We start from the raw sequence: 14,189 nt of genomic DNA, 5'->3' as shown, positions 1-14,189 counted from the left end.
TTGGATAATCACAGGCCTGGGGGGCACGGGAGAATGACAACCAACAAGTGGAGACAAGGAGGGACCTGGGTGTAGAGCCAGAAAGGAGAGACAGGAGTCTGATTCCTCAGGGCCTGGATTAAAGGGCTCAGCAGTGCCTGCACTGACCCATGCTGGAATGCCTATGCCCTGCTGCCTCTGAGTGACTCTCTGAGCTCCACAGGGCAGGGGATGAGCTGCTTGTCTGGGGGGAGGCAGCAAGAAGGGTCCTGAGGCCACGCTGTGTGTGGGACTCGACCCTGAGCTCCTGTGGGACCCACCTGGAGGTGGCACCGGGGCCAGCAATGCTTCAAACTGAGCAGGAACAGAGACCAGAAGAAAACAGTCCCCCAAAGGGCTTATCCTGCCTCCCAGTAAATCTCTAGGATGGCTGAACCTGGCCCTCCTGGGTAGATTTACCCCACTAAGGCTGGAGCAGGAGGGAGAAGCAGGAGGGATTTTCTCAGGACTGCCTGTCTTGGGATCACCAGCAGCTGAGGCGACCTGGGTCCCTGGAAACTTCCATGTGCTGAACGACCACGAACACATCCTCAGGCCCCCAGGGGGTGGAAGGAGACACAATCCATGGGCAGATTCAGCACCTGCAGCATGAGGGGAACAAGCCCTACCCGGGGCTTGGCGCTGTCCCGGGGCAGAGCAGGGTGAGGGGGGCGCCGGGGGACGGGGTGTGTGTGGGAACGGCCGCAGAACAAAGCCGTGGAGGTGGGGGAAACAGGCACAGCCATTCCCGCTCCTATTTTTATCCCACTTCCTAAGGAAGTGCAGCGCGGGGGCGCACGCTCGCCCTGGGAGCCTTCCAGCCTCTCGAGGCAGAGAAAGTGGAGCTGCTGGCCAGGGCAGGGCCGGCACGGGTGGCACCTCAACACAGAGTCACAGGATCACTTAGGTTGGGAAAGACCCCCGAGATCATCGAGTCCGACAGAATATTGGTTCCCAACCCTAAAAAACCCAGCAAACAACCCCATAAACAAACAAAACAACAAACCTCTCAACCCACCAGGCAGATGCACCCACATTATTGTGCCTGCTATTCCTTTCCACCCAACATGCACGTTTTTGGAGACCTTGCTATGAGCACAAGGCAGGGCGTCCATCCAACAGTCTGGGACATTGCAAATCCTGGTAGATGCCTATACTCTCAGCAGTGCTGTTAAGTGCTGCAATAAGCAGATCCTCCTTGAAGGGCACAGGGGCAGAACTAAGAAAGTATTGAAGTATCACAGTGCGTAAGGAATCACAGGAATAAAGTTCAGCAACAAGTGCTGCAAACTAAATTCCCTAAAAGAAATAAATTTTAAATTTATTTAAATGAATTTATTAAATTAATTTTTATTGCCTATTTATTACAGATAATTCTATATGTCTATTTTTTGTAATATAGTATATATGATATAGCATATACATTTTTATACTGTACATATTATCTTATAGTATAGTATATTATTACAGATATTATTATATAAAAATGTTAACCATGACATATTATTATATAGTATTATATTGTATATATATTATTATATTATATTGTTATATTATTATATCTATTATATTAGATATATTACATATAATATAGTATATTTATTATAATATAATGTCTACTTATTATAGATAACAAACAGAAGTAGCAGCATAGAGTGAGGAAAGGGAGAGAAGAGAGGATGTAAATCGGTCGGCAGAAAACAGTAAAGAGCGAGTCGTGAGAAAGCCCATTGTTTTAAATGCAATAAACTCTGAACATCCACCGCACGCTGTGGCAGAAAGAAAAACACACTGGCATGGTTTAGACAAGCCGTTTTCCACGGAAACGCCCCGATCCCGGTGCCCCCACCGGTCCCTTTGTGCCTCCGTCTCCCCCTCGCGCCCCACGTGGCGTCACGGGGGACAGGCGTCGCGCCCGCGTGACGTCACGGCGCGTCGCGCTACGATGACGCGGCGAGGCGAGCGACGGAGGGTCCCGTAGAGGGGCCGCACATGGCGGCGCGGCCGGGCCCGCGGGAAGATGAATAAGGGCTGGCTGGAGCTGGAGAGCGACCCCGGTGCGCGGGGTCGGGCTGGGGGGCGGCCAGGGGAGCTCCCAGAGACGGGCCACGGCGGCCAGGGGGCTCTGAGGGGCGCGCGGGGAGCGGGGCCTGGGCCGGGGGGTGCGTGGGGGAGAGGCCGGCGGGCCCTGAGGGGCGGGCAGAGTATGTGGGGTGCACAGGTGGGATTTTGGGGGAGTGGGGTGCACGGGTGGGAGTTTGGGGCGTCTGGGTTGCACAGGTGGAAGTTTGGGAGGCTGGGAGTGTGGGATGCGGTTTTGGAGGGTGTGGGGTGCACAAGTGGAGCTTTGGGGGGCTGTGTGTGTGGGGAGATGCCTGGGGAGGGTTGTGGGGTGCAGGCCCGAAGTAGGAGGAGCAGGAGTTGTGGGAGGGTGTGGAATGGGAACAAAGGCTGAAACGGGGTTACAAGGAGGGGAGAGGTGCCGAAGGGGTGCCTGGGGTGGAGGGTTAGGAAGGCAGGTGAGGGTGTAGGGGGTGCGGGGTCTGCAGGGAAAGGGGACTGTGGGAGGTTACAGAGCCCATAGGTGGGTCAGGAAGAGGTTAAGGGGGTGCAGGGCAGGCTGGGTATGGGGGTGCAGGTGTGTGGAGGGCAGGGATGGGGTGGATGGGGCTGCAGGAGCACTATGAAGTGGGGCCTGGGCTCGGGGAGCACCTGTACACAGGGTGTGGTGCCCCAGACACTCTGTGTGTGGGGGGGGGTGATAAACCTGGAGGTCTCTGTGGGAAACATCTGCAACACTGTGAGGTGCAGCATGAGGCATTCCTGTTGTTTGCAAACACACCTTGGAATATCACTGAAACACAGGTAGAGAGGTGTGTGTGGAATGCCCTGTGCTGCAGGAACAGCCCTGGCTGGCGATTTCGGGGGACTGAGGACACCTTGTGTCACCTGGAGCATGTGGGGGGGTGTCCCCATTGTGTGTGTCACACCCTGCCATGGCTGTGCAGTCACACCCTCTCCCCCATGGAGTCCAGAAAAGATGCTGCAGAGCCCAGAGTGGAGCAGAAGTGTTGGAGTTCCTGTGTTGGAGAAGGTGGATTCTGTGATGGAGTCCTGAAATTGTTTCGCAGGTTGGGATTTCAGGGCCAGAGCTGGCGTGGGCAGGGGCATTGTCTGAGTATTGTTTTAACACTGCTGAGTTGCTGCAGTGGGAGCTGCTCTGTGGGATGGGGTGGTGAGTTTTTGAGACTGTGAGTGAGGAAATTGGACCTCTGGAATTATACTGGTCTCCTGTGCTCAGTGAAGGATTCTCTCTGTCTGTTCCCAGTCATGCTGGGCTTTGCTGCTGTTTGTCCTCTTTACTGGTGCTTGGGAACTGCTGAAATCATTCCCATCCACTCCATCTTCACCACAGCAAAGCTGAAGACAGGGCATGGTTTGGATTCTTATAGCTGGGAGGGAAGATTTGCTCGCGAGATAACCTGTCTGCACAGAGGAAGGTTTCCTTTGGGATGTGGCAGTTCTGTTGCAAAGGTGACAGCTAGGACAGCTGTTAGGAGTGACCAATGTGCTGCTCTCAGCCTTCAGCACATCCCATGAGCTGCCCATCCCTCGCCACAGGGCTTGGGATTGGGATCTTTGGGTGCTTTTCTGGTCAGGAAGGGTCGGGAGATCCAGGTTTGGGTGGAGAGGGGAGCCTTGGGAACACCCAGGCTGCTGGTGTTTGCTGTGTGTGCTTGTGGACACCAGAACGTGTCCCAGGTGACCCAAATAATTTGAGGTGGGGCTTTGGGTGTTCCAGGAGTGATGGCAGCAGCAGGACTGTGCGTTTCAGGGATGCTGAGGTAACGCAACTGGAGAAGAAGGGAGGGTTGGAAGGGACCAGGATGGCGCCGGGATTTGGTGTGATGGTGTGGCATGGGGAGCAGGCTCTCTCTGGTTTGAAGCACATTATTTCTGCAACATATTTCTTCCCATTGACAATTTTGTAAGAAATAAGAAGTTTTCTGCTAAATTAAGGAAGACTTTTTGCTCCCAGAAGTTTTCTCCTTGTTTCAATAATTTTAACTTTGGTGTGGAAGCTCCTTGGGCTCTTCACTTCTTAACTGAGCTACTTACTTCGGGGTCCTTAATTCTATTGCTTACAGGGATGTTTCTCAGGATTTAATCCTTATTGGTATTCCCTGGACTTCCTCCCAGGCTTTCAGCAGCCTTTATGTGGGAGCTAAAGAAGCAGTTTTGTTATTCCAGTCTCGAGCTCGCTCACTCCATGTGCAGGGTGACTGCCTGGAAATCGGGCTGACTGCTTTGCTGCGGCATCATAGTGGCAGCTGCCACTCAGTTGCTGATGTCTGATAATCATTTGGTCTCCTTGCTGTTGTCTCTGTGTCCCTGGTTATGTCCTCCTGGACAGGGAATTTTGTAGTCACTGGAGACAGGCTTAGATTTAGTCCCCCAAGAAAGAGAGAGATGAAGACGAGCCTTTTGGCCCTCAGACTTCCTTGCAACCCTGTTGCTGTGAGCTGCTTTCCTTTCATTGCCTATCTTTCACTAACAAGAACAGAAATTATCTTCCTTTAAAATTTCCTGTGACCTACTCAGCCATTTTTCCCTCTGGTTGAAAGCGTGTGTGTTGTTCAGGTGCTCCCTGCTGCTGCTCATGGTGGGGATTTACTTCTTGGCCGGTCACCTGCAGTGGGTCAGGGTGCCCAAGGTAGGTCTGGTTGCACTGGGCTCTGGCAGGAGAGGGATGGTTCAGATCCTCTCTAGGAAGAGGGTGATGAATTGGGATGGAGGGATGAAGGTAGTCAGAGCCAGGACAGAACGTCCCTGCTGCTGGGACTCAGTGTGATCCTGGTGCTGCTCTGCCATGGGCTTTCCAGCTGTGCCATGGCCTGGGACCACGTGGGACCTTCAGGGGACGGTGGCTGCTGGTTTTCTTCTGCCTTCTTCAGACAGAAGTAACCTGTAGGTTTTGTTCCTTTCCAGGTCTTTTCACACTCCTGGTGGAAGATTTTGGTAAGTCCAAGAAGCCTTTCTTTGAAGTCAGTTTTGTGCCTGACATTACCCCGTCCTTTCTGGTGGGCTTTACACCAGCTTCTGCCCTTTGTCCACAGGGGTCAAGGGAGTACAGGTTGAAGAGATTTATGATCTGCAGAGCAAATGCCAAGGGTAAGTCAGAGGCCTCAGAGTGTGAGTTTTGTGAAGTGAAATGGCCTGTGGACCTGGGAACTCGTCACCAGGCGTTCAGAGGGGCTGTGTGAGCTCATCCGAGTCATGGAGGTCAGTGCTGTACGTGATGGACTAGGAGGGCTTTGTCAGGTTTGGGGCAGGTGGGGGACATCCTGCAAGGGATTCATCTCTCACTGCCCATGGAGAAGTGCAGTGCTCACCCACCAGTGTTCTTGCAGCATGGGACTTCTCCCTGTCCCAGTGCTATGAAATGGCTTTGAGGCTGTCGCTTCTTAAAAGCCATTGCTGAACTCCTCCTGAGAATGAATACAAGGTGGGTGTGAAGGAGAGGTCATTTGGTGGTCAGGCACTGTTCTGCAGGTCAGTCAGTGTCCAGAGGGGAATTTCCCTTTTCTTTGTCTTCAGGCTCTTAAGACTTGTCAAACCCCAATCAAGCTTGATTGCTGGCTGAGCCTGGAGCATCAGCACATGAGGTGTCCTCAGTAGTGTGGGGCTGAGGGGATTGTGCCAGGGGTGGTGGTACTGCTTTTCCTCCCTGTCTTTGCTCTGCCTGTTGTTTGAAACAGAAGGTTTCAAAGGTTTCTGGGCAGGGCAGACCCCTGCTGTGGTTGGTCCAAGATGCCGACTTCTCTCCTCAGCCCTGTGTATGGGTTCATCTTCCTGTTCAAGTGGATTGAGGAGCGCAGATCCCGCCGGAAGGTCTCCACGCTGGTGGATGAGACGTCAGTGATCGACGATGACATCGTTAATAACATGTTCTTTGCTCACCAGGTGAGGGAAAAGGGTGTGTGGGGGTGTCTGCTGTGACAGCTCGGGGGAGCAGGGTGGTACTGAGAGGCTGCACTGCTCTTGCTGGTCATGGGGCAGCACCTCTTTCCTGGGAGTGTCTTCCCTGAGCTCCTGGTTTGAGGGAATGCGGTGAGGGCTGAGAGGCTGTGGCCTGAGCTGTGAGCTCATGGGGCACGGTGTGACTCATGAAGTGAGACTGACCACCCTCCTTCCATCCAGAGCGAAGACTGGGTTGCTGCTCTCACAAGTGGTTCTTGTCAGTACTTTTCAATTGATATCCATGCTGAGGGGTTGTTGAAGGGCTGCCTTGTTCCTGCTGGTTAAGCTGGTCCTTGTGTCACCCTCCAGCTGATCCCCAATTCCTGTGCCACCCATGCCCTGCTGAGCGTCCTCCTGAACTGCAACAATGTTGACCTGGGCCCCACGCTGAGCCGCATGAAGGATTTCACCAAAGGCTTTAGCCCTGAGGTAGGGGGTGGGTGGGCAGGGCTGGTGCATGTGATTCTGCCTCTCACTGTCCTCTCGGGGTGATGCTCTAACGAGCTGGCTCCTTCCCTGCCCTCCGTGGCTGCATGGTGCAGCAGGATTGGCTCTTCTCTCTCATCACCTTGCCTTGCCTTGCTCAGAGCCTTGGTCCCCAGGCTGGGCACAGCTCTGAGCCTTCTGTCATGTTACTCCCTGTGTTCAAAATCCTCTCTCCTCCATTCAGACCTATTATGAAGTCTGTGTTTCTCCCTAGCTGTAATTTCTTCAGTAGAAATTGAGTTTGTGCCTGGAAGTTGTTGTCTTGGTCCTGTGTGTGGATGGATGGAGGGAGTGGGTGAAGCATTTTGTTTGTCTCCCGTCACTTCTCAGCTGTTCTCCTCTCTTGCTGTTGGCTGCAGAGCAAAGGCTATGCCATCGGCAACGCCCCGGAGCTGGCCAAGGCCCACAACAGCCATGCCAGGTGAGTGAGGGGTGGGTGCCTCCAGGTCCCTCTCACTGGAGGAGCAGACTCTCCACTGACCTCTCTTGCCCTCCCAGGCCGGAGCCGCGGCACCTGCCGGAGAAGCAGAACGGGATCAGCGCCGTGCGGACCATGGAGGCTTTTCACTTTGTCAGTTACGTTCCCATCAAGGGGCGGCTCTTTGAGCTGGACGGGCTGAAGGTCTATCCCATTGACCACGGTAAGAGCCTGCCTGCCCCTCCTCATTGATGCAGGTGAACAGCACCCTGGTGTGTCCAAATGTATTGCTTTTCATTGCCGCTTAGTGTTAGCTGATGTTAGTGGAGAATCATTCTGATGGCTCCCAGATTTGTCCTGAGTTTTGATAGCTCATTTTGGAGCCTGTGCACGGTGCTGGGAACTGTGCCTAGAAGGCCGTTGTTTCTAAATATGTTGCATTGCTTTTTCAGCCTTGCCATTTTTCTCTCCACTTGCTCAGGGTCACAAGGTACTTCTGCAGCTCTGAAATAATGTGGTATCCCAAGGACAATTTCTCTTCCTCACTTTCTCCTTGTGTCAAATAACCATTGTGTGTTGAGGCACCAGGTCCCAACACAGATCCCAGCGAGCTGCCCAGGTTACTCCCTTCTTTTACAACTTGACTGCTCAGTTCTGCCTTTCAGATATTTATCCCTGCTAGGACTTAGTTTCTGTGTGTCAGGCCCTTTGGTAAGGTAGCACTTCAGGTACAGGCTGACACATAGTCCTTCTGCCTCCTGGACCCCTTGCTGGCTTGCCCCCTTGTATGTAAGGGAGCCATGGGATTGCCTCTGGTGGGGAGGGCAGGATCTGCTCTGTGAGTCTGAAACAGGAGCCTTGGCCTTCTTTGCCAAGTCCGGCTATGTCTTGTTATCACAGGGCCATGGGCTGAGGACGAGGAATGGACGGACAAAGCCAGGAGAGTGATCATGGAGCGCATTGGCCTGGCCACTGCAGGGTAATCTCCCGAGCCATGGGGTGGGCACCAGCCCCCTGCCATTTTCCCCTGGATTATTTCTGCTGCGGTCTCTGAGCAGCAAGCTGGGCAAGTAGGGGTGGAGAATGTGCAGGTGCTCTGCCTTGTAGCCTTCTCTTGCCTGCAGACAGAGAGAAGCTGCATTCTCTGTACGATGCAGAGTCCCTGCAAATGGCTGCACAGTGTACGAGTGGCCTAACGAGGCCCCTGTTAGCTGGAGTCCATAGGAGAAGGAATGGTGCTTCTGACCCTGAGATGGGCCTCTGGGATGCTTGGGCATGAGGGTGACTGAGCAGTGGCACAGGTTGCCCAGAGATGATGTGGAGTCTCCATCCTTGGAGATACACAAAAGCTTTCTGGTTGTGGTCCTGGTTACAAGCACTGGGTGATCCTGCTGGAGCAGATGACTTCCTCAGGTCCCTTTCCACCTTACCCCACCAGTGAGTGTGAGTGGTGTTTTGTGTGGTGGCTGAAGCAACCTTGCTCTGCTTCATCAGCCAGTGTGTGGTTTGACTTGGTTTTGGGGAGAAGCCTCGGTTGTGTCAGTGTTAGATGCCTGGGCAGGAGATGGGGTGGGGCTAGCAGCCTGCTCCCCTGTGCTGGGGGACAGGCTGTCACTGCTGGCCCACGGCTGAGCCCGCTGGCCCTTCCCACAGGGAGCCCTACCACGACATCCGCTTCAACCTGATGGCCGTGGTGCCCGACCGCAGGATGAAGTACGAGTCCAAACTGCACATCCTGAAGATGAACCGCCAGACTGTGCTGGAGGCCTTGCAGCAGGTAGGACAGCCGAGGCCCTGAGGGGGGGTGAGCCTGGGGTGGGAATAGGCTGTTTGTAGAGCATCTCCCTGTGTTACAGGGGCCCTGAATTTTGGGGTTTTGTTTGGCCTTGGGAAGTGGCTTGTGGGAAGAGGAGATAACCAACCTTGCTGCTTGGCCTTTTGCTGCTCCTGTGGGAGGTGGCTCACCCATGGCACTATCGGTTGTGCACCTGGATGCTCAGTGATTGGCTCCCTCTCACAGGCTCTGGACTGCTGGAATGGGAGGGATGTGATTTGGGTCACCCCAATCCAGCATTCACTATCTGTCTGTCATTTGCCTTCAAGCTTATCCGAGTAACTCAGCCTGAGCTGATACAGACTCAGAAGTCTCAAGAGTCTCAACCTCCTGAAGAGGCAAAGCCAGTCAGCAGCAAGACTGTGACTCCAGAGACCACCCACCCAGGTAGGCCCCCATAGCAGTGTAGCTTCAAAGTGGGAGGCTTAAGCCTGGAGACACCGGTGACAGCTGGAGATGGGGGTGATGGTGTGATGGAGCATAAGAGCTCTTATGTGGGGTGGGCAAGAGGACAGGGGGTAGAAGGTGACAGTGTTGGTGATGAAAGCCTGTGCTGTGCTTGTGTGGCAGATGGCACCGATGAGCCCCCCAGCCAGGGCCACCCCGTGGCCACGCAGAGCCCATCCAACAAAGCCAAACCGGGGCCAAAGACATCAGTGTGTGGCATCAACGGGGCACCTCCAGGGAACCCCAACCCCATAGTGCAGAGGCTGCCAGCCTTCCTGGATAACCACAACTACGCCAAGTCCCCCATGCAGGTAGGCTGGAGCTCTGTGGGACTGTGGCTGTCAGCTGGCCTAAGCCTGGCCCAAGCCTGCCTGCCCTGGCACTAACCCAGGCTGGAAGGGGAGAGAGTCAGTAAAGACTGACCTGGCAAAGGATGTCAGTGTTAACATGGGTCAGCTGAGCGAGCAGGGGGAAGGGTCCCTGTCTCCTCTCAAAAGGGATGAGTCCCGGTGTTGGTCTGGACCAAGGATGTGTCCACTGGGCTCTTCCTTCTGGCCCCACTGCCGGCAGGCCTTCAGCAATGGTGTTTTGTAGGAGGAGGAAGACCTGGCAGCAGGAGTGGGTCGCAACCGGGTCCCAGTCCGACAGCACCAGCAGTACTCGGATGATGAGGATGACTATGATGATGATGAGGAAGAGGAAGTTCGTAACACCAACTCAGCCATCAGGTGAGTAACACCAACTCAGCCTCAGCTTGAGCTGAGGGCAGGGGCCAGAGAGCTGACATTTGCAGAACTGCCAGCAGGGACTTCCAGATCTCTTTCCTGAGCGCTGATAGTTGTGTTTTCCTCTTCACCTGCTATTTCACTGGATTTTGTGTAGCCCTTCTGTAGCTCTTCACAACTAACCCTGAATTTCAGCTGCCCTGGGTGTAACTCTGTATTGGCATCAGGCTTTGGGGCTTTGAGGAACAGTTGCCAGTTCATCTCCTGGTGACAGTATTGGTGTGCTCAGACTATTCTCAGGCCAGGAAGGTGGGGTCATAGCAAGGGTGCTTTTAGGGCTTTGGAAGAAGAGCAGGGGTATGCAGCACCCTGTAACCCCTGGCTGTGTAGGGGTCCCTGGGACTGAGGAGTTGGTGGTGGTGTGCTGCCTGAGAAGCTGGTGGCACTGGGGGTGACCTAGAAATGTTCCAGGCCTTGTTTCATCCCATCAGGCAGCCTAGACTGCTGAATGCAGAGCTGGCAGTGGCTGTGCTGGGCCCCCACGTTCTTCTACCAGCTACTCACCTTCCCTGCTGTGTTCCTGGGCAGGTACAAGAGGAAAGGGCAGGTGAAGCAAGAGCATGTGGCGGGGGCTGCGGATGGCCAGCTCTCTGTCCTCCAGCCCAACACCATCAACGTCCTTGCTGAGAAGCTGAAGGAGTCTCAAAAGGATCTTTCCATTCCCCTGTCCATCAAGACGAGTGGCGGGGGTGCTGCCGTGGCCGTGGTCACCCACTCCCAGCCCTCTCCCACCCCCAGCAACGAGAGCACAGACACCGCCTCCGAGATTGGCAGCGCCTTCAACTCCCCGCTGCGCTCCCCGATCCGCTCGGCCAACCCCACGCGCCCCTCCAGCCCTGTCACCTCCCACATCTCCAAGGTGCTCTTTGGGGAGGAGGACGGGCTGCTGCGTGTCGACTGCCTGCGCTACAACCGGGCCGTCAGGGACCTGGGGCCCATCGTCAGCTCCGGGCTGCTGCACCTCACCGAGGACGGCGTGTTCTGCCCACTGGCTGCTGCAGGTAGGTGTCTGCCAGCTTCTGTGGGGGTGACATCTCCCCTGCAGTGATAGGAAGGTGTCCCTGGATTTCGGGTGTGGGTGCCAGTCCTTTGTGATGGCTCCTGATGCTTCCTTACCCTCTGTGCAGATGGGGGGAAAGGCTCCCCCTCTTCCATTAAACCCGGTGAAGAGGCCCCGGTCGCGATCAAACTGGAGGAGAAGGAGGGCAGTGAGGCCAGTGACAGCAAAGAGAAGGTGGGACTTGGCAGGACCAGTGATCACCCTGGGGGGGAAAAGTATTCTCCCAAGGTGAGTTTTGTGCTGTGACAGCCCTGGGAGCGTGGAGCTCAGCCGGAGGCGCAGCGGCGCTGGCAGTGACCGAACCGCATGTGCACGCTGTCCCGCTCGCGTGTCGTCGCAGCCGTGCCTCAGGGCACAGGGCAGTGCAGGTTTTCCTTGTCGTCTCGGGGACCTTTGTCTCAGCAGTGGGCACAGTCCCTGTCTCTGCAGCTGAGACGTTCAGCCTGCTGTGCTCTCCTCCGGGCCAGGGGCTGGTGAGACCCTGCGTCCCCAAATCCCAGCCTGCTGGTGACTTCACGGCCTGTCTGTGCCCTCCAGCCAGGGACAGGACCAGGCTCAGGCAGCAAAAGTTTGCCAGGGGAGGAGAGCTGGCTAGAAACTGCCACTCAAAAGGGAAGTCTATGGATTTTGGTTTTGAGGGGAAGCAGCCCCTGGGGTGTTTCTCATCCCTTCTGCCTGTCCCAGAACCAGGTACAATGGGGCTGAGGCAGAATCCAGCTCCCCTGGGGCCTGCCGTAGTGAATTCCCTACAATGAACTGATCTCTCTTTGTTTTCCCCTGGCATGTTTTTCCTTTGTTGAATCCTCCCTTTCCCAGTGCAGAGAGGAACACCTGCCAGCTCACCCTGCTGGCTCCTGGCCTGTGGTTGGGTCTGTGCTCACATTTTGTCTTCTTGATACTGGTAGGAGTTGCTGGCGCTGCTGAAGTGTGTGGAGGCAGAGATTGCAAACTATGAGGCCTGCCTGAAGGAGGAGGTGGAGAAGAGGAAGAAATTCAAGGTGTGTTGATGGCTTGTTTGTGTTGCTGTTTTTGCTCCCCAGATGTTTCTGTCTGGGTTGTTCTTATGTAAAAATGGAGGGAGAGTGGTCCAGCTGAGAATGGCCATGGTGAGCATTCAGGGTCCCTTCCTCACTACCAAACAGCCCAGCGGGGCAGGGCTCCAGCCAGGGCAGAGCACAGCCCTGGGGCAGCACTGAGGAGGGTGGTGAAGCGCTGGGCTGGGCCACACCTGAACATCAGCCCTGACAGAAGGAAGGGGGCAGTCTGCCCCAAGGCCTGGCAGGATTCCTGCCCTGCCCACCCTTGCCTCTTCCCAGCTGCCTTTTATGGAAAATTTTGGCATCTGAACGGGAATGGAGACCGTCCCAGTTGCGCACTGGCCCAAGCTAGGCTGGGAAGTGGGTCCCTTCCTGCTCTGGTCTCCTTGGCCTGTGGGCTGGGCCAGGCAAGCCAGTTCTTTGTCCTGTTAGGCTTGAACTCTCCTTTCTCCCTGCCACTCACTTGTGGATTTGTCTCTTTGTAGATTGACGACCAGAGGAGAACCCACAACTACGATGAATTCATCTGTACCTTCATCTCCATGCTGGCCCAGGAAGGTGAGCTGTGCTGTGCAGCTGAGGGGATGGGGAGTGGGGTTTGGGTTCAGCTGGGGAGCAGCAGCTGGGAGCCTGGGAAGCTCACCCTGCCTGGCTCCCTGTTTCTGCCAGGCCTGGGTAACACAGGGTAGCACTCACTCCAGGGAGCCAGGTCTCTGCTGTGTGTCTCAATTCATAGTCTCAGGAGGTGCCTACTGCTGGGTTTTGGGTGAGGGAGGGAGGGAGGTAATTCCAACCCCCCAGGCCCATGCCTGTGTGCTGTCCCTGCAGGCATGCTGGCCAGCCTCGTGGAGCAGAACATCTCGGTCCGCAGGCGGCAGGGAGTCAGCATCGGCCGCCTGCACAAGCAGAGGAAGCCGGACCGCCGGAAACGCTCCCGCCCGTACAAAGCCAAGCGCCAGTAGCTGGGAAGCCAAGACTGTGAGAAACAGCAGCTGGGGCTTTGTGCCTTTGGGCAATGACACTTGGATCTACATTACCCTTTGCCCAAGGAAGAGGGACCACAGCGACAAGCCCTCGGCAGAGGTGGAGCCTGGGGACAAATGGAAATTGGATTTTCCTCTGCGCCTGAGCAGTGAAGGGCAGGAATATGTCTTGAGGAGTCCCTGCAGCAGATGGCAATCCAGAGTGCCCCAGCTGCCTGACCATGCCATGGCAGTGCCCAGACGCCGTGGGGCTGTGTCTCAGTGCTGTGGCTGAGGACTGTGATGGGAAGGAAGGAGCCCACCCAGCTGGTGGTGGGTCTGGTGGCGTGGGAATGCTGGCAATGCCCACGTGGGGCTGTGCTGGCCACAGCTGGCTGTGGCTTGTGTCCTCCTGCATCCAGGCCTTCAGCTCTGTGCTTCCCTGGGCCATTCATGTCTGTGTTTTCTATCCTTCTCCCTCCCTTCCCCAAACTCGTTTTTGGTTCTAACCCAGGCTTTGGCCATTCTGAGCAAGGTGGCTCTGGGACAGAGCCCCTTCTGCACCCACCCCGCACTGCACTGTCCCAGTGCCCAGTGCTGCCCGGGCTCCTGGAGATGGTGATACCACGTCTCTTGCTGGGTGAGGGTGGGTGGGCTCGTCCCTGGAGCTGGGCCTTGTGCCCAGCCCTCCATGGTGGTGCTGGGGGTGGCCCATGGCTCTGCTGCCATGGCTGCTCCCCTTGGGACCAGCCCTGTGGCCCTGGCAGTGCCTGTGGGTCACAAGGGATTGTTCCAGTCCCTAGAGAAACTCCATGAATTATGTATGAACAGACCAGGTTCTTAGGGTGGCCTGGTGCTGCTGGGCACAGCACCAGGGTGGATGCTGGATGTGGCTCAGTGAAGCCTCTCAGCATGGGGAGAGGCAGCTGGTTGCTGCAGTGGTGGAGGTGGGATGGGGACAGCAGTGGAGGGAGCCTCCAGCTCCTCCTGCCCAAGCCCCTGGCTGGCTGCTAACCAGAGCTTGCTGGTGCAGCCTGGCTGCCTCTTTCCCACTGCCTCCTGCCAGTGCTCTGCACATGCTCTCCTGCCTGACCCCCCAGCAGCCTGGCAGAAATCTGAGG

General features: G+C 55.7%; 1 protein-coding gene across 4 annotated transcripts; it reads left to right on the top strand.

Moving 5' to 3' along the window:
- The first annotated feature begins 1,955 nt into the window (after nt 1-1,955).
- BAP1 (BRCA1 associated protein 1) lies at nt 1,956-13,690 on the top strand. 4 transcript variants are annotated; one of them, XM_027700376.1, is made up of 17 exons: nt 1,956-2,075; nt 5,008-5,037; nt 5,136-5,190; nt 5,850-5,982; nt 6,349-6,468; nt 6,885-6,946; nt 7,024-7,166; nt 7,844-7,922; nt 8,597-8,720; nt 9,047-9,164; nt 9,348-9,535; nt 9,819-9,952; nt 10,538-11,010; nt 11,137-11,243; nt 11,975-12,067; nt 12,592-12,664; nt 12,935-13,690. In XM_027700376.1, the coding sequence occupies exons 1-17, from the start codon at nt 2,039-2,041 to the stop codon at nt 13,066-13,068; spliced, it is 2,103 nt and encodes a 700-aa protein (XP_027556177.1). In that variant the 5' UTR covers nt 1,956-2,038; the 3' UTR covers nt 13,069-13,690. The 4 variants fall into 4 exon arrangements, with proteins under 4 accessions (XP_027556177.1, XP_027556175.1, XP_027556176.1 ...); XM_027700374.1 differs by having other exon boundaries at nt 11,137-11,297; XM_027700375.1 differs by having other exon boundaries at nt 11,131-11,243.
- The last annotated feature ends 499 nt before the right edge of the window (nt 13,691-14,189 follow it).

The sequence above is a fragment of the Neopelma chrysocephalum genome, unplaced genomic scaffold (assembly GCF_003984885.1).
Source record: "Neopelma chrysocephalum unplaced genomic scaffold, ASM398488v2 Primary Assembly neopelma1_147, whole genome shotgun sequence".
Lineage (NCBI taxonomy): Eukaryota > Metazoa > Chordata > Aves > Passeriformes > Pipridae > Neopelma > Neopelma chrysocephalum.
This window is presented reverse-complemented; position numbering and strand designations above follow the sequence as displayed.